The sequence below is a fragment of the Hyperoodon ampullatus genome, assembly GCF_949752795.1.
Source record: "Hyperoodon ampullatus genome assembly, chromosome: X".
Taxonomy (NCBI): domain Eukaryota; kingdom Metazoa; phylum Chordata; class Mammalia; order Artiodactyla; family Ziphiidae; genus Hyperoodon; species Hyperoodon ampullatus.
The window spans coordinates 112,259,338-112,282,002 of NC_136913.1; the positions used below are offsets into that span (position 1 = coordinate 112,259,338).

General features: G+C 48.5%; 1 protein-coding gene across 1 annotated transcript; it reads left to right on the forward strand.

Moving 5' to 3' along the window:
• Window positions 1-262: 262 nt before the first annotated feature.
• On the forward strand, window positions 263-19,114 carry UTP14A (UTP14A small subunit processome component; the record flags this gene model as incomplete). Its single annotated transcript, XM_079726933.1, has 15 exons — window positions 263-288; window positions 1,343-1,421; window positions 2,574-2,644; window positions 3,135-3,199; window positions 5,276-5,418; window positions 5,723-5,878; window positions 10,611-10,730; window positions 10,829-10,923; window positions 11,534-11,657; window positions 11,739-11,816; window positions 12,895-13,285; window positions 15,089-15,495; window positions 16,250-16,440; window positions 16,570-16,669; window positions 18,679-19,114. The coding sequence occupies 15 exons, from the start codon at window positions 263-265 to the stop codon at window positions 18,949-18,951; spliced, it is 2,319 nt and encodes a 772-aa protein (XP_079583059.1). The 3' UTR covers window positions 18,952-19,114.
• Window positions 19,115-22,665: the final 3,551 nt, after the last annotated feature.

A 22,665-nucleotide genomic window follows, 5' to 3' on the forward strand; every position in this document is an offset into this window, starting at 1 on the left:
CGGACGCTGGCGCGCCAGAGAGCTGAGGGGTGGGTGGAGTAAGCAAAGCGCCGTCCGCTGACAAGATTTTATCTCCAGTCTCCCGGTTCCCAGCGGAACCCTCCCGAAGCGGCTCCAGTTTCTGGCACGCCTCGGGGCGGGCCGGAAGTGACGCACCTTGTCGCGCGCGATTGGCGGAAGCAGAAATTGCTTTGCGGCCGGCACGGAAATTGCTTTCCTTTCGGCTTCCGCTCCTGGCCCATGTGAGATACAGGCTGGTGAGATGACCTCGAGTCGGGCTGCGGAGAGGTGAGGGGTAGCGGACGGGAAGAGGGGTGTGGGTTTCGTTGCGGGTCGGGTTCCCGGGCTTTTGAGAAATGGAGTCGGCCTTTTAGCTGGCGTCGGTTGTTCCCCTCCCAAGGCTTCGCCATTCGTTACCATTTCCATGATCCATCCTTTAAAGCCCTTTTAATTTAATTTAATTCGCTCCCTCCACTCCCCGGCTTTTTAGTCTCATCCCTGTTGGTCCTGATGCGGCCTGTCCGTCACCAGCTAAGTTAACGTGTTGCACTTTCCTCATCACGTGACTCCTTTTTCTGCCGCTGCTGGGGAGCATTTCAACCCTCCGCGCAGACAGTGACTGCGTTATAAACTCCTCTTATCTTGGAAACCTTCACTCATTGGAGTCATCCACGACATTTTCTGTGACGTTTCATGCCTCCCGCCGGGGGAACTAAATATAATCTGTTTAGTAATGGGTACTTAGCGGAGTTTGACATATACCGTTAGATAATGGTAGACTCTATAATTTGTTTCTGGGTACCAGTCTCCTAAGTTAAGCATCTACTTTGCCGAGCAAGCTCCAGCTGCTTTCTTCCAATTCCCCGTTTCCCTATTCCTGAGAACAAGTGATCAAGATGTCACTTTTAAGTAAGCTTGCACCTTTACAGGTATCTTCCATGTGGAGGATTTAGAAATGTTGATTGTGATATTGCCTCGCCTCAAGGGCTAGCAACAGCGTCTTCTGCCACCTTACCTAGGGTCTGACATTTTGACAGCCTACCAGAGGTCAGTGGGAAATGGAGTGCCAATCAGTCACTGAAGAGTGTTAGATCTTTTTCATTTTCATGCAGTTCTGTATGGGTATTACTAACCAGTGCTCACCTCTTGCAGGTGATGCCTGCCTTATGCAGTCTAAATTTTATGTCTTGACAAATTTCCAAAGATGCTCACGCTGCTTGGTTTGCACCTCTTCCAGGGGATAGGACTGTTCTGTACTAAGAACTGCAGTTATGTTTTAGAGATCATTTCAATATAAGAAAAATTGTTTCAAGTGATAATATTTCTCTTTTATCTCCTTTAGCAGCCTTCTGGCTTTAAACCAACAGGAAGAACTAGAGGATTTGCCAAGAGAGTACCCTTTGAGCACCAGTGAAGATGAGGTGGGTGACACCCACTAAACCGCCTTCTCCAGTTTCCCTTCTGTCTCAAAATTAGGGTAGATGCCACATTTTCTGGAAAGAAAAGGGGTGACAACATTGTTTATACTTGCTCAGGTCTCACAAATAAATTAGTTACAGGTTTCCACCACTACCCAAATTAGAGTGTTCCTACGAAACTGTTCATAAGCTAAAATGGCATAAAGCAAAGAAGCTATTACCTTAGGACACATCTTGCTAATGGAAACACAAAATAAATCAAGATAAAGCATAGGTGCTCATAGACAATTCAAAGCTATGGCAACTTGATGCTGAGATGCTAAGTGTAGTTTCCCGGGAAGGGGCTTGGTGGTGCCACTCTGAGTATGTGCTGCCTCTATAACAACTCACTGCAAAACAAATGCTAGACGCTATTTTCATTTTAAGGCTTTTTGTTTGTTTTTATAAAAGCAAAAATCCTCTTCAGATTTTGTTCAGTTACCAAAGCAGGTACCAATGTAGGTCTTTTGTGAAAGTGAAGCGGCGTAAAGCAAAGCAGACTTTCAAAAAGCAGAGGATACCTGTATTTAGTGTTTCATGTATATGATATTGTATTAAGTGCTATGGGAATTCCAAGATTGTATATAAGATACACTGTCCTCAGGTTGCTTAAGTTGAGTATATAAGACCAAAACACATGGTATTATATGATTTCCCAAGTTTGGATTTCCATAGAGGGTTATTTGATTATCTGACTGAAATATACATATGCATAATTAAGCTGGGTCTCCAACAGCTGCTATAGGAATTCCAGCTCTTTATTCTCTGGACAAAACTACTTAAATTGTTTTTTTTATGTCAGTTTCTGTGTCAGATCACACTATATATTCTATACAGAAACATTATTCTCATGGCACTTTTCTTCTCAAAACAAGTTAAGACAGAGGCATGTCATTAGCTCCTGGTTACTAAGGCTCTATGTTCCTTACAATGAGGGACTTTGGCTTATTGAAGCATTTCTTTCCATTTGAGCTAGAATGCCTGCACGCCAGACCTCATGTGATTCACCAGTTCTCCACTGACCAAAAGAATGAGAGATTTTACATGGGCCTCAATTGCCATACTGTCTTTTCCCTCCCCTCATCATTCTGATGGTTTTTCCTTTTCTGTTTCCAGGGGGACAGTGATGGAGAAAGAAAGCATCAAAAGCTTCTGGAAGCAATCAGTTCACTTGATGGGAAGAATAGGTAACGTTCCCTTCAATTTGGACAGGTTATAACTAGCTGATTCCATGAGACTTATCTGCAGCTAACATTTATTGAGTGCCTAAGACAATGAAGATACAATTGTCAGAGCATGTACTTTGGAGACTGTAGGCAAGTTTTTTATCCTCTCTGCATGTCAGTTTCTTCAACTAGAAAATAAGATTGACATGTCCCAAAGTCACTCAGCTCATAAGTGACAGATCTAGTATTCAAATCCAGATATGTTTGAATTCAAGTCCAGTACCTTTTTCACTATGCCTACCTTGCATTGCCTATGTTTTTGAGGGGCTGAGCCTACATTAAGAGATGGTTAGACTACCATGTCCAGCTTAGGAACAGATTTCCTGGTTGCTTTGTGACAAAACCTGATTCTAGAATAGAAATGAAACCAAAGCATTGTTTGAAGAGAGAAGTGTTTGTTCCCCAGCAAAATGTATCCATTCTTTCTGTATTCTGTTTTGCTTAATTTCAGGCGGAAATTGGCTGAGAGATCTGAGGCTAGTCTGAAGGTGTCAGAGTTCAGTGTCAGTTCTGAGGGTAAGTTAACCAAAGGAAATTATCTGCATGGAACTTGTGGAGTTCCAAAAGCATAATGGTCACTTCCCAGCTGTTTTTTTGTTTGTTTGTTTGTTTGCGGTACACAGGCCTCTCACTGTTGTGGCCTCTCCCGTTGTGGAGCACAGGCTCCGGACGCGCAGGCTCAGCGGCCATGGCTCACGGGCCCAGCCGCTCCGCGGCATGTGGGACCCTCCCGGACCGGGGCACGAACCCATGTCCCCTGCATTGGCAGGCAGACTCTCAGCCACTGCGCCACCAGGGAAGCCCCCAGCTGTTTTTGATGTGGTTAATGAATCATACCATAAACACTACCATGTGAGGGGGTGAAGAAGGGTAGTCAGATGCTCTTGAATTTCTTCCATTTCTAGAAGAAAGTCAAAAGGCCACAGTCAAGGTCTCCCACTGAGTTTGATAAGCTACTTCTAGGATAGAGGGACGTGAATGAAGACAGCTGCCTCTCACGAGCTTAGTCATGTCCCTGATTTCATTTTTATTTGAGTTCTCACAGTGCATTGAGATCGGAAAGGCAGATAATCTCTCCTCTACTGCTGGAGCTCAGAGAAGTCAAGTTACCTACTCAAGGACCTTCACCTAGTACAGTGTTTCTCAAACTTTTTTCTTTATTGCTCCCCTGAGGAGCCTTTTTAGACATTTATTTTCCTCACTTCCTCCCTCCATCCTCGCCTATTCTGCCACCAGGAATAAGATTTTCTTAGATAAGGCTGAGCTTTGGAGGGACACAAAACTAATACAGTCAGCCCTCTGTAACTGTGGGTTCTACATCTGTGGGTTCAACCAATGTGGATTGAAATTTTAAATTTCAAAATATTCCAAAAAGCAAAACTTGAGTTTATTCCGCATACCAGCAACTATTTATATCGAATTTACTTTGTATTAGGTATTATAAGTAATCTAGAGATGATTTAAAATATATGGGAAGATGTGTATGGGTTATGTGCAAATATCAGTGCTGTGCCATTTTATACAAAGGACTTGAGCATCCTTGGATTTCTGTATTCTTGGTGGGTCCTGGAACCAGTCCCCTGCGCATGGACGCCAAGGGGTGGCTGTATCTAAGTGTTTCATTTTTTTTTTTTTTTTTTTTTTACCCCTGCCCACCGAAGAACCAGTTTTTACCCCTGGGTGGGGGAATGATATCACCCCAATTGAGAATATATGATCTAGTAAATGGCAGTGTTTTAACTTGATTTTATCTTGATAACAAGTCTAGATGCCAAATCTTTTCCACCATATTCACAGCTCACACAGCTTGAATGAGTTATGTGCTTCTAGTAGCCATTAACATAACCTCCCAGAACTGGTAACAATATATTCTTCCAAGCATCAGTTTCTGGGACTACAATTACGAATAAGTCGCAACTTCGTGGAGCTTACATTCTAGTGCAGGGAGACAATAAGTGAATTACAACAGGATGATGCAGTCAAGTGACTAAGTGTCTGCTTTCGGTTGGCTGGGCATGAAAAGCCTCTGCAGAGGCAAAATTTAAGCTGAGATCTGAATAACAAGAAAAGTCACCCATGCAAAGATAGGGAGCAGTATTCCAGGCGAGGGGGCAGCTAGTGCAAAGGCGCTAAGGAAGATACACGTTCAGCATGTTTGAAGAAGGCCAGTGCGGCTGGAGCATCCTCCATCTGTGGAGGACATGAGGTTGGAGAGACAGACAGGGACCAAAGTATAATGGGGAGCCACTGGATGATTTTCAGCAGGATCATGACATGCTATGATTTACATTTTCAAAACACTCTGGCTGCTGTGTGAAGAATGAATTGAAGTGGGGCAAGACTGGAAGCAGAAAGACCAGGAGAAAAGCAAATGACTGTTTTAAATAGTTTTCTGTCTTCCACCTTCCAACACGTTTGGGAATGTAGGAAGGCAGTGGCGTCACTCTGGCTAGTGACTGAAGTAAGAGGACTATTCCTGCTTCCCTGCACACCTGCCTGTCTGCCAGCATTTTCTACTGAGGTCTCTCCCTATGTGATGTTGAGGTTTTGCCTCACTTCTCAGTCTGACCAGAAAGTTTGTCCTTTCTACAGGATCAGGAGAAAAGCTGGTCCTTTCAGATCTGCTTGAGCCTGTTAAAACTTCATCCTCATTGGCTGCTGTGAAAAAGCAGCTGAATAGAGTCAAGTCAAAGAAGACTGTGGAGTTACCCCTTCACAGAGAAGAGATTGAGCGGGTGAGTCAAAGAAAGTGTGGTCCATTAAGGGGGAGAAATTGAACTGACAAGGAAAAATAGCGTAAGAAGAGAAGGGGGGATGGCCTGAAAAATGGGAGGAAGGAAAGTTGTGGTTGCCTCACCCTGGAAAAAATTAAAACTGATCTCAGGGGAAGCGTAGTCCTGAGAAGTAAGCAAGAGCTAATCTCTAGCATCCTGATTCTTTCTTAAACTAAGAAACATGGCCTCTTAGTTTCCTGCTGGTCCTTTGAGTTTGATGCTTAATTTCGTGGCTCTTTCTTTCTGTGTGCTTTGCATGTTTCAGATCCACAGAGAAGTGGCATTCAATAAAACCTCACAAGTCCTCTCCAAATGGGATCCCGTCGTGCAGAAGAACCGGCAAGCAGAGCAGCTGGTTTTTCCCCTGAGCAAGCAGCAGTCCATCTTTGCTCCCATCGAACATGTGGTCAGTGGCTGGAAGGTAAGTGCAACACGAGGATAGCACACCTTGGAAGGTGAGATTGCGCCGCGTGGACATTGCAGAGCCTGCAGTTGGTCTTGTTGGACACATTAAGCCGAAATGGCAGCTGCAGTCATGTTAGTTGAGCGGTCAGAAAGGGAGGGGGCGGGGGAGCAAGATTCGTAGCCAGTTGCCGTAGCTCTGTCATTGCCCTTCCTCAGCTTGGATTGTCCACTACATGGTTATTTGCATGTTTTTGTGTGACCACATCGGATTGCCAATAGAGAAGGAACATAATGATGTTTTCTTTTTCACACACTGTATTTTTTTAAAAAAGCTTTTAAGGGCTTCCCTGGTGGCGCAATGGTTGAGAGTCCGCCTGCCGATGCAGGGGACACGGGTTCGTGCCCCGGTCCGGGAAGATCCCACATGCCGCGGAGCGGCTGGGCCCATGAGCCATGGCCGCTGAGCCTGCGCGTCCGGAGCCTGTGCTCCGCAACGGGAGAGGCCACAACAGTGAGAGGGCCGCGTAACGCAAAAAAAAAAAAAAAAGTTAGTAATCCTGTGTCGGTCCCTAAAGTTTCAATTTTTAGTCTGAACAACTTCAGAACAGCTAGCCTTTCTTTTCCAGTACATCATTGGTTATGCAGTCTATAATGCGGTGTTCTGTCTTTAGTAGAAAAATAGTCCAAAACGTCAGTGCCCAAACCATGGATAGATGGCTTTTCTGCTTTCTATAAATCCAAAAATGGTGTCCTATGTGTCAGGAAGTTGAGATAATTAAAGATCATCAAAGTAAACATGGCTTGCCGCCATAGCTAGAAATTGAGCAAGTCATTGCTTATTACGGGGATAAGCTCTGTTTTGGATACTGTTGCTGAAGTCACCAGCATTCTCTTTCTAGGATGCTTCCTTTTCCACATGAAAAAGAGACCAGGTTTAAAGTGTGGCTGCAGGATGGAAGGGAGACTTTAGGGAAAAAATTGAGGTAATACAATTTGCAGGATTCAAAAATAAGTATAGAAAATACTTAGAGAAAAGTCTGACCCCACCCTTGTCCCCCCATCTGCTCATTTTTACCTCCATACTCACCCAGAGGTCACCACTTTTTTATACGTTTTTTGTTGTTGTTAACTTAAGAGTTTTATGGATATATTTATGTTTACTTCATTTTTTAAATCAAAAAAGTAGTAGTACTACTGTACACTGTTCTGCACCTTGCTTTTTCCAAACGCTGGTATGATCTTAGAGGTGGCAGGTGAATGCCGAGTTGGTCATTAAAGATGAGATGTGGGGTGGGGGGGCGGGTTGCACTGAGAACGGCGCAGCCTCTGATCTCCAGGAACTCCCTGTGCAAGACAGAGTGGGGCCCAGATGCTGTACACAAACCTGCTGTACCATTCATTCTAAGGTTCATCTTTGAGAAATTATACCAACATGGCACAGAGAAGTCAGGGGGTCCTTTGTGGCTGGCAATGCCTTAGAGGGCAAAGCCCAAGGACTAGCAATATACTAGTATTTCTGGAGATTAAGAATCCAGAGTGTCTGCACTTGTAGTTTTGGTCCAGCTTCCTAAAATTCCGTTTGACTCTAGCTGAGAAGAATTAAAGGGGATAATGTGTGAGAAAGCATTTGTAAACTGTAAAGTGCTAGAAATGATGTAAGGTAACTTCCCACCACTCCCTCCTTCCCTCCACTGGCAGCCGACACTAGCATTTCCCAAAGTGTTCTCCTCAAAACCTTCCTTTCTCAGTATGCCCTGGGAGTGGGACTGGGTGGGGGTTTTGGTAGGGTTCCGTTGCTAGAAATTGCCACATGGCCCCTACTGGAGATTGGCGGTCCACAGTGTATGCTAGACTTTTTTTAAAAATCAATTTATTTATTTATTTTTATTTTTGGCTGTTGTCTGTCTTCGTTGCTGTGCATGAGCTTTCTCTAGTTGTGGCAAGCAGGGGCTACTCTTCGTTGCAGTGCACGGGCTTCTCATTGTCGTGGCCTCTCGTTGTGGAGCACAGGCTCTAGGCATGCAGGCTTCAGTAGTTGTGGCATGCGGGCTCAGTAGTTGTGGCTCACGGACTCTAGAGCACATGCTCAGTAGTTGTGGCACACGGGCTTAGTTGCTCCGCGGCATGTGGGATCTTCCTGGGCCAGGGCTCGAACCCATGTCTCCTGCACTGGCAGGTGGATTCTTAACCACTGTGCCACCAGGGAAGCCCCTATGCTAGCCTTTTAAAGGCTATGAAAAGATAGTAAAGAAACCCCTATGACTTACTCTAACCCAGGTAGGACAGACTGATTTTATTAAAAATCGAACACATTGAATTTTAAACTTTTAAATAATGAAGTAAATCTTGTCAGCTGCTGAGGAACATGCTTTGCAAAGAGCTGGTCTCCATTCTCTCACCTTCTTCCCCTACTGCCTTCCTGAAACTTCTCTCAGAAGGTGTTAGCAAGGGGCCTCCCAATAGCCAGATCCCAAGTCCTCTGCATGTTCAGCCTATTTGACACTATTAACACATCAAGTGGTTAAAACTTCTCCCTTGGCTTCTGTGACGTAGTCCTGCTGTTGTTTTCTTGTCTGTTTCTTTTGCTTTTTATCTGACTCTCCTTAGTCCTTTTTATTCTTGCTCTGTAGACATGGTACAGATCACTCTCAACTCCTTCTGAGTTCCAGGCCCATGTTCCATATGACTAGCAGGCCTCACCTGGCTCTCCCCTGTGCACCTAAACTTTTCAACAACAAAGAAAGCCTGGCATTTTCCTTCCCCAGACCCTGAAGCTCTGTACCACGACCTTCATGCTATAACTCAGTCAATGGCATAACTCCTCCCCTCAACTGCCAGCACCCCCAGCCCATGCAGGGGTTCTAGTCCTGTAATTCTGTCTCTGTAATAACTCTCACATCCCTGGTTCCTCTCCTCATTTTCATTTGACACCTTCCATAGAACCCCTTACACAATCACCAGGATTTTCTCTCCAAAACACAAAACCAATGATCACTTTCCTGCTTAAAATCCTTCAAAAGGCTCTCCACTTACAGAATAAGACAGAAGTGCCTGGCATCTTAACTACACTGGACAGTGCATTGTTCCCTGACATACCTTTGCGTTCCCTAGGTCTGTGTTTTTGCTTATACTCATCTCTCCATTTGGCTTTTTCCACCTCCTTGTAGAATTGTGCTTATGCCTCGAAGCCTAATTCAAAAAGTCTCTTCCTGGGGCTTCCGTGGTGGCACAGTGGTTGAGAGTCCGCCTGCTGATGCAGGGGACACGGGTTCGTGCCCCAGTCCGGGAGGATCCCACATGCCGCAGAGCGGCTGGGCCCGTGAGCCATGGCCGCTGAGCCTGCGCGTCTGGAGCCTGTGCTCCGCAACGGGAGAGGCCACGGCAGTGAGAGGCCCGTGTACCGCAAAACAAAACAAAACAAAACAAAAAAAGTCTCTTCCTTCCCCGAGCCGCCCCACCTCGTAATCAGAATTAATTGTTCCTTCCTCTGTGATTACTCCTGTGGTCTAATATTTAACCCATTATGTTGTTAGTGGTGCATATGTTTCTTTCCTCTGAAAGGCTATGAGCTCTATGAGGACAGGAACTATCTTAATTGTGTATTCCTAGCACCCTGCACAAGTGCCTGGAATGTAGCTGCAATCAATAAGTGTTTGTAAATTGAATTGAATTGGAGGGAGATTACAACATTGTAATATAAATCACTTTGTAGCCTGTGATTGATTACTACGGCAAATACTAAAAATGGAAGAACATGCATCTTTACTATTCAGTAGAATAGGTTTATGGTTAGATCCATAGTGCCGTGTAATGTGTGATGATGTGTGTTTATGCATTTGTCCAGATACTTGTAAGTTTTAACACTGACCGTGATGTATATGGCCGTTGAAGAAAACCATATGAAATACGTGCATGAGGTTTGAAACTGGCTCTTGCCCCGGGCTGTCTTTGTGCCTTGCCAAAGTGGACCATGACACAATCAGCCTGATTATTTTAGCCATCCTCACAATATCAGTCAAGCAGCAAATGGGGTCTTTTGTTGACACGTAAAGTCAGTGGTTCACAGTCCATTCATTTCATCTGCATAGACACCACCTAGTATGCAAAGTTAACTGGCAACTGAGGAGTTGGAGCCAAAGTTAGAAACTGATGAGAGTTAAATTTGAACTGTCAGGAAGCAGGCTAATTACCTGAAGGTCTTATTGTTAAAGGCAGTGTCTTTTTGTGCTCATCTTAAGACCTAACCTCCCCTTTTCTCTAGAAATATTCTTAAAAGGAGGCTGATATGGATCTGAGGTCCCTAACTTTATGTTAAGGGTATCATGCTTCAAATATACATAACAATACAGGGACCGTTTTGTTTTGAAACTCTTAAGACTGACAATTTGGTACTGCTGTTCCTCTCTCCTGCCAGCATTGACCTTAAGGGCATCCTGCTTTGATTCTTAAGAGAATGGTATTGTTTTACATATATTGGTAATCTGAACACAGAGTGATCCCCCCGGTAATATTAGAGAGTAGCCTCGGAGTCCCCTTGCTGAAGTTGATTTAAAATCAGAATAAAAGTTAAGGCTTTATCTACACAGCTGAACAGCGAGCCTGGAACCCCCTTCTCTTGCTGTAACAGTCAATCCTATCCAGTTTGTGATTCCAATTATAATGTCATAGAGTAGATGGTCATGGGATTGTAAAGAGGGAGACTCTAGGAGCATGATTTAAGACTTAGAGTGTTCTGTTACCTCCTTAAGGCAAGAACTCCCCTGGAGCAGGAGATTTTTAATCTCCTCCATAAGAACAAGCAGCCAGTGACAGACCCTTTGCTGACTCCCATGGAAAAGGCCTCTCTCAAAGCCATGAGCCTGGAAGAGGTAAGTGTGCTAGGCCCTTTGATCCACCCAGGCATGCTCTCTTTCTCCCAGCATTTGCCATCAAGCCCAGGGGTCACTGTAAATGTCATTCGTTATAGGTGAAGATGCGCCGAGCAGAGCTTCAAAGGGCCCGGGCCCTGCAGTCCTACTATGAGGCCAGGGCTCGAAGAGAGAAGAAAATCAAAAGCAAAAAGTAAGGAGGCCCCTGTGTACCGGCCTTGGGTTCCATGGAAGAAAGTGACGAGGAAGAATCGCGAGTCCTTAGGAGAGAACCTTGCCCATGGTGGCTGGGGTCATGTAGGAGAGGTCCCAAAGAGTAGTGACTAGCCTCTTTCTTTTTCAAACCAACCTCAGAGAGTTTTGCCTCCTTCAGCAGTACCTGCTCCTGTGGCTTTGGCTTTCCGTCTTGGTTTTGCTAAAAAGAGGGCTGTTCAATTACTTTCTCTCCCTTCCGGGACATCACAGAGTGGTTCTGCCAAATGAGCTCTTGAGTTCTACAGCTGTGGAGGCCAGCAGGGCTTCCTTCCTGCCTTTTTGCCTCTTTGGATCCTATTCTGCTCTTCCCTTGCGTTCTAGAAGCAGAGGGGACTCTTTGCTCTGCAGAGGTCTGCCCTTGGGGGCTGCAGGGACTGAGAGTCCTGCAGGGCATCGCAGGTCTTGAGCCAGCTCCCTGCAGCCAGCTAGCTCTGTGATGTCCGTTCCATTCCCCCACATAGGGAAACCCCTTGTGTGGCGGGGCACTCGTATGTGGTGCCAGTGGTTCAGCTAAATCTCTTCCCCCGTACCCCTCTCTCATCCTATAGGTATCACAAACTTCTGAAGAAAGGAAAGGCCAAGCAAGCCCTAAAAGAGTTCGAGAAGCTGCGGAAGGTCAATCCTGCTGCAGCATTGGAAGAACTGGAAAAACTCGAAAAGGCCAGAATGATGGTGAGGCTGCCTCTGGCCCCCAACCCTTGAGCCAGCTTTCCCCGGAAAGCAATAAGGATCTCACTCTGCCTTTCTTTCCAGGAGCGAATGAGCCTTAAGCACCAGAACAGTGGGAAATGGGCAAAGTCAAAGGCAGTTATGGCCAAATATGACCTGGAGGTAAGAGACCATCAGGGTGAGAGACCATCCAGCCTCGCTGTTCAGCTGTGTAGATAAAGCCTTAACTTTTATTCTGATTTAAGACAACTTCAGCAAGGGGACTCTGAGGCTACTCTCTAACATTACCAGGGGGATCACTCTGTGTTCACATTACCAATATATGTAAAACAATACCATTCTCTTAAGAATCAAAGATGGAATTGGAGGAAAGAAAGGAAAATCCATAAGGATGCTAGCAGAAGCAGAGTTGGGAAAGAGCCATGAGGATGCTTGGAAAACCAGGACTCTAAAAAGGCATCAGAGGGCTTCCCTGGTGGCGCAGTGGTTGGGCGTCCGCCTGCCGATGCAGGGGACACTGGTTCGAGCCCTGGTCTGGGAGGGTCCCACATGCCGCGGAGCGGTTTGGCCCGTGAGCCATGGCTGCTGAGTCTGGGCTTCCGGAGCCTGTGCTCCACAACGAGAGAGGCCACAACAGTGAGAGGCCCACGTACCATAAAAAGGCATCAGAAAATCTCTAAGGCAGAGAGGAAAATGACTAGGAACAAGGTGGAAAGGGAGAGATGAAAGGGAAGCAGCATTGAAGGCAAGTCCAGTTAAAGGGGAGAGGAGTTGTGGGGTTTTTTGTGGGGTTTTTTTTAAAACCTTTTTTCACATGGGCTTCCCTGGTGGCGCAGTGGTTGAGAGTCTGCCTGCCGATGCAGGGGACACGGGTTCGTGCCCCGGTCCGGGAGGATCCCACATGCCGCAGAGCCGCTGGGCCCGTGAGCCATGGCCGCTGGGCCTGCCCGTCCGGAGCCTGTGCTCCGCAGCGGGAGGGGCCGCAGCAGTGAGAGGCCCGTGTACCACAAAACAAACAGACAAACCTTGTTTCACATGTTGATTCCTTGAGGACAAAGAATTTGTCTTCCGTTTTATTCCATAGCTGTTAACACAATGGTATATGTGCAGTTTGAACAGTAGGTACCAGTAAGAAATACTTAAGTCAAATTGAGAGGAGGCAGCTCTAAGAAATGGACCGAGAAAGGTGTTACTGTGGTCACTAATGACAAGGTGCTCGTGCCGTGACCCTTTCCTCCAGGCTCGCCAGGCTATGCAGGAACAATTGGCCAGGAACAAAGAGCTGATGCAGAAGATCCAGGTGGCCTCCGAGAGTGCGGAAGAAGAGGGAGGTGCGGAGGAAGAGGGTGAACCCTTTGTCCCTGACGTGGTGAATGAGGTGCAGGTAAAGGCAGACAGACCGAACCCCTGGATGTTCAGGAATCACTCAGGTGACACAAAAGAGGCTGAGGTCCAGGGGGACCCTGAAGAACTTGCAGAGCCTGCAGTCCAGGAGGCTCCTGAAAGTGAGGAAGAAGGACCAATGGTGGCGGAAGAAATTCTGTTGAAAGAATTTGAGGAAAGGCGATCACTTAGACAAAAGTCTGGGCTCAACCAGATCGCCACGCCGGTGGGCAGTCAAGAAGCAAAAGGTGAGCAGTGGTGGACCAGGGGGGAGAAGTGCCTAGTGCTGGTGCTCTTGGCAGACTGAGAGGAAAACCGGGTCCACCCACCTGTGTCACGGAGTGATTAGACTTTAGGTACTTTCAAGAGAGTGCCCTGGGTCCCTGAGAGAAAACAGATTTGTAATGACCATTCTCCTTCAAAGGCATTTAATAAGCAGGCATCTGCATGGATCTAGAGTGTGTGTTCAGTCTTCAGAAAGACAGAAGTACACCATCCTTGAAGGAGGGGCAGGAGTTAACATCACTGGTACCCACAAGCCAGCGAGAAGTGCATGTGGTGGACTGGCAAATCTGAAAGTCGTTCACACCCACAGACACAGAGGCGTATTTTGAGACATTATGAAGTGTCTTCAAATCATCGCTGCAGTTTTCTGTCCATAATGCTGGTTGATATGTTGACATGGGGTGTGATTTTCTTGATAGGAATGAATGACTCCACAAGGTACAGGGTAAATTAGAATTGTTACGCCATGCTCAGACTCGATTTGCATGTTATATATTAATTAGCAACCTTAGCACCCTTGAGGCAGGTCAGAGTTCCCATTCTGGGGACAAAGCCTTATAAAGCCTGCTTAGGAAACTAACTGCCTTCAGAAATCACCTGAATCTGGACAGATTATTGGGTCCGATTATATTTCCTAGAGGAATAATGAATGCATTTACACGACAGCAAGAATCTTTTTCAGTGGCAAAAAAAAAAATTTTTTTTTTAGAGCTGTCATTTAGAATGTATTGGAGGACCTTTACTTCAGGTTTTCAGCTAAAGACTTCTGGGATTAATAATTGCAAGCAGTCACTTCCGAGAGGATTGCAGAAAGCAGCACCACAGGCCGAGATGGTTCCTCCCAAGCCCCCTCAAAAGCTGCCCATCTAGTGAAATGTGTAGGACAGTTGGTTGCAGAATGAAAGGTGGATTTGGATTTCCTTGGATGATAAATAGAATGATCCCAAACCTTTGGGGAAATAGTATCCTAAAATAGTGGGAAGGCATGGACCCCAAACAAAATGAGCAAGGAAAGTTGGTCCTTGAAAATAAACATGCATGTCCTCAGGCCAGATCTAAGTAGCTTCTTCCAATGGCTTCAAGCCAGAGCCAGAGAGCAGGATGAACTTGGGAATGGAGGCAACTTGAGTCAACGCAAAGGACAGTTGAGAAGCATGTCACGGCTGTGTTTCCCTCGGGGCTCTCAGAGACTAGCAGTATTTGCTCAGATGATGCTCATGGCTGGAAGGTGCGAGCTACTTGACTCTGCCACAGCAGATTGTGAAATGCTGCTTTAAGATAAAACAATGCTGGATACAGTTTTTACAAGTAGGAAATTACAGTGCAAATTACAAATTGGAAATCACAATTTTTTAGCAATTACAAATAATAAATGACAATGAAGTTGAATTTAGAGGCCACTGGCTAAAACAGCTCTTTTAATACAAATTTGGAATTTGGGGTGACCTTCCCAAGCAGAGTTTACTCTACGGGGAAATAAGCCACAGCTCCAGTTATACAGTGAGTCACTGGCAAAGCTGGGAATAGGACCCGGACATCTGCTTCCCAACATGCTGCTTTTAACTCCTAAACTCCATTGTCCGCGACTTGACAGGTAATGATTAGTGAACTCGCCAGGAGATCCAGCGAATGGGATCTTCTCTTACCCATTTGTCCTCGTTAGCATGTCTCCCATGGTGCCCAGCGCCCAGCGAGAGGTAAGTAGACGCTTGTTGACAAGGCAGCTCCCACCCTACTTTTCTGACAGCTTTCATTTCTTCCCCCAGATCTTAGCAGCCAGGAAGTGCTGTCTGAATTGAGGGCACTGTCTCAGAAACTCAACAGGGAGAACCATCAGTCCAGGAAGCAAGAACTGAGTTCAACGAGGACAGTTCTGGCGGTCCAGAGAGAGGAACCTGCCGGGGAGGAAGAGGAGCCTCTGTTGCTGCAGAGGCCGGAGAGAGCACGGACTCTGGACGAACTGGAGGAGCTGGGCAAAGAAGGATGTTTTCAAAACAAGGAGCTTCCCAGAGCTGCGGTAGAGGGGCAGCAGTTGGAGAGGAACCCAAGTAATCATCTTGGTGTCCCCAAGGAGAAGAAAAGGAAGGAGCAAATGATTGATCTCCAGAACCTCCTGACCACAAAATCTCCTTCCATGAAGTCCTTGGCAGTTCCCACGACAGTAGAGGAGTTGGTGAGCAGAGCCAGGGTCGTGGGCCATTGTGGGGGTATCAGAGCTGGTGTGGAAAGTGTCCTTCCCGCGCGAGGAATAGAATCAGTGAAGTTTTGTGCTGGGGGCACATGGCGGCAGTTAAGAGGTCTGGAATAGCATGGGCCTGGCTGGTCCCAGTGACAGTTTCGTAGATGCAAATTTGTGACTGCCGCTGAGACTCCCTCGCCTTAAATTCTGAGCCACTGAATCCTCCCTGGGGTGACTCTAAAGCCCTCAGAGGAAAGAGGGAGTCACTCAAAGCTCTGACCAGATGCCAGGCAGGACAACTCAAAGGTGAGTCAGTGAGCTGTTGACAATATTTTGCTCTACTCAGTGGGATCTCGAATGATCCGGGGGGCTCCCCGATTAAGTCACTGAAACTGCTCAAGTGAGGAGCCCTGGTGCCTGTCTTTTCAGAGATAGAAGCTGGAGGACTCCCACATTCTGGCCAGGCCCACTTGGAGCTCCGCCTCCTAACACAGGCAGTTCCTTCCTCTACCCTGCAGTTTCCTTATTGAAAGTTTAAAATTGTGTCATATGATAATGAGCTAGGGATATTTACCCTAGAGAGAAGATTGGAGCTTGATTGGCTGCCGATGGGTTTGTAGTGCAAGACCATCATTGTTCCGCACTTCCCCCTAGGGGGCGCTAAAATGTCACGACCCAGCAGTCGAGCGGTCTTGCCACGAACCTCGGCTCAGGAGGCAAGCTGTAGCTGTTGTTCATTTCTTCCCAGGAAGATGAAGAGAGAGATCAAAGGCAGATGATAAAGGAAGCTTTTGCTGGGGATGATGTCATCAGAGACTTCTTGAAAGAGAAGAGGGAAGCTGTGGAGGCGAGTAAGCCGAAGGATGTGGACCTGACTCTGCCTGGCTGGGGCGAGTGGGGTGGTGTGGGCCTGAAGCCCAGCGCCAAGAAGAGACGCCGGTAAGAACAGGGAATAAAGCTTGTCCGAAGGGCACCAGGTTCTCCCACTTCACCCTCATGTGTCCTCTCTGCCCTTTTGACTAAGTCCTTAATGCTCTTAGTCAGACGTCCTGCTGTTCTGCTTTCCAGGTTTCTCATTAAAGCCCCTGAGGGTCCTCCAAGGAAAGACAAGAATTTGCCAAATGTGATTCTCAATGAGAAGCGGAACATCCATGCAGTGGCTCATCAGGTGAGGGATAGAGAGCTCTTTAGCAGCCTCCTCTTTGCTGCCTGGCTCTCCTGCTTGGGAGGAGCGTTCTGATGCTCTGTGGTCAAGAGGGATGTGTGATCTTGGCCACAGAATCGGATCTATTTTTGTTTTCACTGGCTCTGAGATGAATAATTCCAAACTGACTCTGCTGTTTTAATTACTGGCTGGGAAAGTTAAAACTTAAAGGATAATCTTTGCAGCAATGGTGAGGCCCCCAAATCTGCATTTTCAGCTAGTACCCCCAGATAATGCTGATGCAAATGGGTCTCACCAAACTAAGAATTGCTATTCTGCAGGCTTGTGTTTATAGTCCAGGTAATATTCAGAGGCTATAGGTTTAAGCTGTATCTTAAGAAAAATGAAGACCAACTGGTACTTGTTCAGGACAATGAAAAGATTTAAAATTGTGTCATGTGATAATGAGCTAGGGGTGTTTACCCAAGAGAGGAGCAGATTTGAGCATGATCATGGTCTTCAAGTATAATGAAGGCTGTCGTGTGGAAGTCACATAAAGTAGAAGTTAGAGGAAAGGCAGAGTTCAAGGAAAAACTTTCTGCCAGTCAAAAGAGAGAAGGGGTTGCTCTGGGTTTGTGAGCATGTGTAAAAGGGACTTGGGAATGAGACTGGACTCGGTGACCTTTATGTTCCCTTCAGTTCTGAAAGTCTGTGGCCCTGTGATCTGTCCCCAGCTGGTTTAATATTGAAATGAGTTGTATTTTTCCTTCTGAAGCGGGAGAGGGCTATTTAATAGGTACAGAGGAGAGGAGAAAATATCATTTCAGTAATACTCTGTTGATCTTATTTTGCTGCATAAATTGAATTGTAATCCCAATTGAGGATATATAACCAGAAAATAGGCAATGAACAAGCAGTCATGGATAAGAGGGAGAGAAAAGGGGTGCTTCACCGGGCCCGGATTCTAGGTGAAGGGCAGAGTACAGATGTCAATAAAGATCACCTTTCCCTTCCAAGAATCTTAACTATTTGTTTTTTTTAATAACAGACACAGTAAATTGACAAAGAACTTTCCAAGAATCTCCCTTGATTTTCCTCATCTTTTTAATAACCTATATACACTTCAGGTCCCAGCATGCAGTAGAATAAAGCACTTTGAGCCAAAGGGGGAAAAACGTCCCAAGACTGAGTATTTTGTGCAGGTGTTTTTTTTCTATTCTTTTGCTCTGGGTGACATGCACAGATCTAGCTATCAGCCCCACTAAGACCCTCCCTTAACCTAAAGAACCTGTGTCCTGCACCACCACCAGGACTGCAGGCAGTACTCAGCTTCTCTTGAGTGTTCCACTGAGTATCTCTAGAGACTACTGATTGTAACTTACCCGTTTTTCTGCTTACATCTTTTTGCTCCTCTTTGGCCATTGGGGAGGTGTTTAAAGATTATTTATATATCTGAAGGTAGTGCTTTGGTGGAGTGAAGAAGAATCCTGGGCAAGGAAATGAGACTTGGGAAGAGCATGAAGCTAAGTGTAATAGCCTGGTAGAGTTCAGGATTCAGGAGTAAATACTTGGGTTCCATAAAACATCAATCCTGTGAACCAAGGGGAGGAGAGGAAGGGATTAAGAGCATGAAGAGGGTAGGAGAGTCACAGAGATACACCAATACTCAGATGTGTCTTGCAGTCACAATGTTGTATAGGGAGACCCACTGGGGGCCAGCAACTCGCAGCTTCTGTAGTGTCCCTATAGCTACAGGGGCCTTGTTGGGATGGTTTTTCAATCCCTAGATTGTTGTGTAAGCCTGGGGGAGGGGAGGTTCTAATCCAAATTAGGCCCCTCTACTCCCATATGCCATCAAGCAGATTGGCACTCCTAAGGTTGGATGGGGGCATGGGGATACCTTAGCCTCTCAGAAGCTTCACTCACTGCAGCCACTGTGTAGAACTATGGCCTATGTGCTAAAACTACCTGACCAGGTGCCATTAGAGTTTACAGGCCTGGCTAATGCCACGTCACTCTGCCTTCCTTTCTAGGTGCGGATGCTTCCATATCCATTCACACACCATCAACAATTTGAAAGGACCATTCAGACCCCTATAGGATCTACATGGAACACCCAGAGGGCCTTCCAAAAGCTGACTATGCCCAAGGTTGTCACCAAGCCAGGCCATATCATTAAGCCTATAAAAGCAGAGGATGTGGGCTACCGGTCTTCCTCAAGGTCGGACCTCTCTGTCGTACAGAGAAATCCAAAACGACTCTCCATACGTCACAAAAAACAGCTGAAGAAAAACTCTGTAGATTGAGTTGCTGGAGTAGTGACACCTTGGTGCCCGGAACTGGGAGCCCTGACTGCTCCTCCATTGGCCCGGTTTTACTCTGAGCTGCAGGATGAGTTCCAAAACTGGCTTAGCACGCTGCGGGTGTAGTTAAGCCACATTTTAGAAATAAAGGCGTTTTTTAAATCTATTTAACATGAGTGTGTTCTGTGTTGTTTCCCATTTCCTTCAAGTTAGACAAGACACCTTTGGATGCTCCCCATTGCATTTCTCCAGTCGCACTTGTCAGGGGACCTTATTTTCTTACCAAGGACTATGTTGTCCTAAATTGGACTGGAGGGAAGTTACCCTAGCCTACAACCTTAAATCCATCACATCGGATATAACCATAAACAACCAGTTTAAAGAGTCAGGGATGGTAATTAAATACTGTATATCCTTAACCTCTGAACCTAGCAGCAGTATGCACAAATCATTCAATTGGATTCTGCTCGGGGCTGGTCCTAGGATGGTGCCGAAGCTGGGTTCAGCTTCAAGTCTAACCACTATGGTTTTCTTTTCATGTGTGAGCCTCCCAGGTTACACAGGTTGCTGTCTAGAGTAGTTAGCACTTTTACCCTTACTTTACAGATGAGGTAGATGAGCTTTCAGAAGTAAAGCTCTATTCCCTTTACTTCCTAATGCAGGGCCCACTCCTCCCCATTGTTTATAGTTTATTCAAGCATTACTTTGCTACACGGCAGTTTACGTCAGCTTCTCGGCTCTGAGGAACCTGCCTTTCTCTGGATGACGATATGTATCGAGAGGGCCCCTGCAGCCAAGATTCCTCACAAGGAATTGGAGAAACCCCTCCATTGATTCCGAAAGGACACAGCCACTGCTGCACTTCACCTCCTGCCTTGGAGATGGGTCCCCCTACTCCTTTTAGACCAAGATGGGGGTTAATTTTTGTGTGTCACAGAACACTGAGAATTTGAAGTTATGAACCCTCCCCAGAAAAATGCACAAACACCTACACCATTTTACATACAGTTTCAGGAGCTTTGCAGACATTTGGAATCCCTGGGCCAAAAGTTCTGCCACTCCACGAATATTCTTTTGCAATGCCCCCCACCAATATGGCCCTCTTTTCTGAGCCCATCACTCTCCAGATCAGTTCCCAAGTGTTTCCACCTCAAAGGTAACTAGTCCCAATGCCTTTATTTTAGAGGCTTAAGATTTCAGTTAGTGACTAAGCAGTGGGACCCTAGACTAACTCCGAAGCCAAAAGCCACGCCATAAATGTCTATAAAATTCCCAGTGGCAGCTGTGGGCCCGGACTACCATTGCTCATCCTCTCAAGAACCTGCCCGGTGCTGGGAAGGGAACTGAATATGTTGACAGTGTTCAGAGCTCAAGGGATATTTTTAAGTTATCCATTGGTTTGAGATTATCCGCGATCCACTTGCTGGTTGTCACTTTAAGTCAGTAGCCAGTGAGGGGGAATGGTGGACCTCTGCCCACTCCTGCCTCCCTTGAAGAGACCATAACCTTCTCTTTCACTCTTTTGAGCACAAAGCTGCCACCTCCGTCCCACCCCCCCCCCCCCAAATCGAAGCACCCAATCAAGTGCCCCCTGTAAACGGCCAATCCCCGTCTACTTTCTCGGGACCCTCTTCAGCTCCGTGTGCTCCCCGCGGCCCAGGAGTGATGCAAACGACCCCATCCTTCAAAGGGGAGGGAAGGCGCTGGAACGTGCTATAAACGACGCCCACTCCCAGCCTTCCAAGCCCCCAAACGGATTCGATTGTTGTTTCGTGGGGCTTTTTTTTTTTCTTTTCTTCCTCCGAACCTCCGAAGTGTTCTCCCTTCCCATTGGCCGGAGCTGCCCCTTGACGCCACCCTGGCCTTGCTCGCTGATTGGTCCATTCTGGATGTGCCCAAGCCTTTTTCCCAGGGTGTGGCCCCCCCGCCCCCAACAGGGTTCTGACCCCTGGCTCCTCCCTTCCCCCCCAGCCCCCCTCTCTGTTCCGAATGGTACCGCCCTGGCTCGGCTCCCCCTCGGCCCAGGCCCCTGCCCTTAGGGCCCCCGGACGGGGCGGGGCACGCTGGGGACGGGCAGAGGGCGGTGGTGGCGCCTTCCTGCCGAGCCCGAGGCCGCCCCCGCCACCCTTCTGCAGCCCTCGTAGGTCCCACTTTCCCCTGGGCAGTTTTCGTCCTGCCTTGGTAGCCCCGTCCCGTCTGTGCGGCCCCCACCGTGGTCTTTCGGTCATCCCGATCGGCAGCGTTAAATCCCTGCCCTCAGCGCTCCACACACGCCCATCCGCCTCCACCCTCGGGTCCTTGCAGCACTCCCTCTCCCCGCGTCTGCTCACCCTTCCCCTCCCGAGCCCGCCGAAGCCCCGGCCCGCCTTCCTCGCGGACTGTCCATCCCCAGGATCCCCCTCCCTGTGTGTGGCCCTTCCTCCCAGCGGCCTCCCCTTCGCGGCTTCCCCTCCCCTTCGTGGCCAGCGTGGTGGAGCACTCCCGGCCCACCCCCCTTTCTCCGTACCCCCGCGCTCCCTTCTTATGTTGTCCCTTCACGTCCCTCTCTAAGTCCCTCCCACACCAGCCCCCCCACACCAGCCCCCCCACACCGTACACACATAACCCTCCCTCCGAGGCGTCCCCCGGCGCCCCTCCCCTACCCCCGCTTGTCTACGCCCCTCCCACCCACCCCGTCCTTTTGTCTCCTCTTTGGTCTCTAAGTCCCCCGCCCCTCCCTCACTCCCGCCCTCGCTCCCCGCGAGCACGCTCTTATCTTCCCCAGGTCCCAGCGCCCCGCCCCCTGGCCGCGCCCCACCGGCCCCCTCCCTCCCGCGGCCCCATCTCCGCCCTCGGCGCTCCGCCCTCCCTCCCCGCGGCTCCGGGCCCGCCAGCCCGGCCGACCTCCCTGGTTCCCGGCTCGCTCCTCCCGCCGCTGCCGCCGCCGCAGTCGCCGCCGCCGCCGCTCCCCGACCCACCCTTCCCGGGTCGGCGGCTCGCTCTCCCGCGCAGTCCCCCCGCACAGCCACACGCGCACTCCCACCCGCCTCACCCGCTCGCCCGCTCAGGCCCTGCGGCGGCCCGGCCCCGCGAGGCCCGCAGCCTGCCCTCGGGGGAGCCTCGGCGTCCCCCGGCCACCGGCACCTCGTGGGCGGGCGCACGGCCCGGGAGCGCGAACCCGGGCCGGGTCGCCCCCTCCCCCGCCTGGCCCTCGGCGGCCGTCCGGGACGCAGGCGCCCGTCGGAAGTGTTTGGGGGACGGGCGGGCCACGGCGCCTCCCGCAACCCGGGCCTGGCCGGCGCGCCCTGGGGGCACGCTGCGACCCTACCGCATGGGATGACTGTACCCAGAGCTTCCTCCCGGCTCCCGCCCCAAACCTGTGCCACCAGCGCGCAGTGCACAGCATGGACTAGCGGCTAGCGGGATGGGGTGGGAGGGGACTGTCCCGAAAATACCCTGAGGGACCTTAGCTGCGGACCGTGAGGCCCAGAGAGGTGAGGGCCAGTGACACGCCCCGGCCACCCAAGGAGAAAGGGCGATCCCACGCGGATCGCCTCGGCCCCCGCCTCCCAGTCCCGGGCTGCCCACCTCCCGGGCGCAGAGCTACGTTGCCTCTAGCCCTTTGTATCCACCCCACGCGCGTGGAGGACTGGAATTAAACCTCAATCCGGGGTAGCAGGCGCGGCTCAAGTGAACAGAAAACCCAGCCACAGGTCAATGGGCACTTTTTTCTAAAAC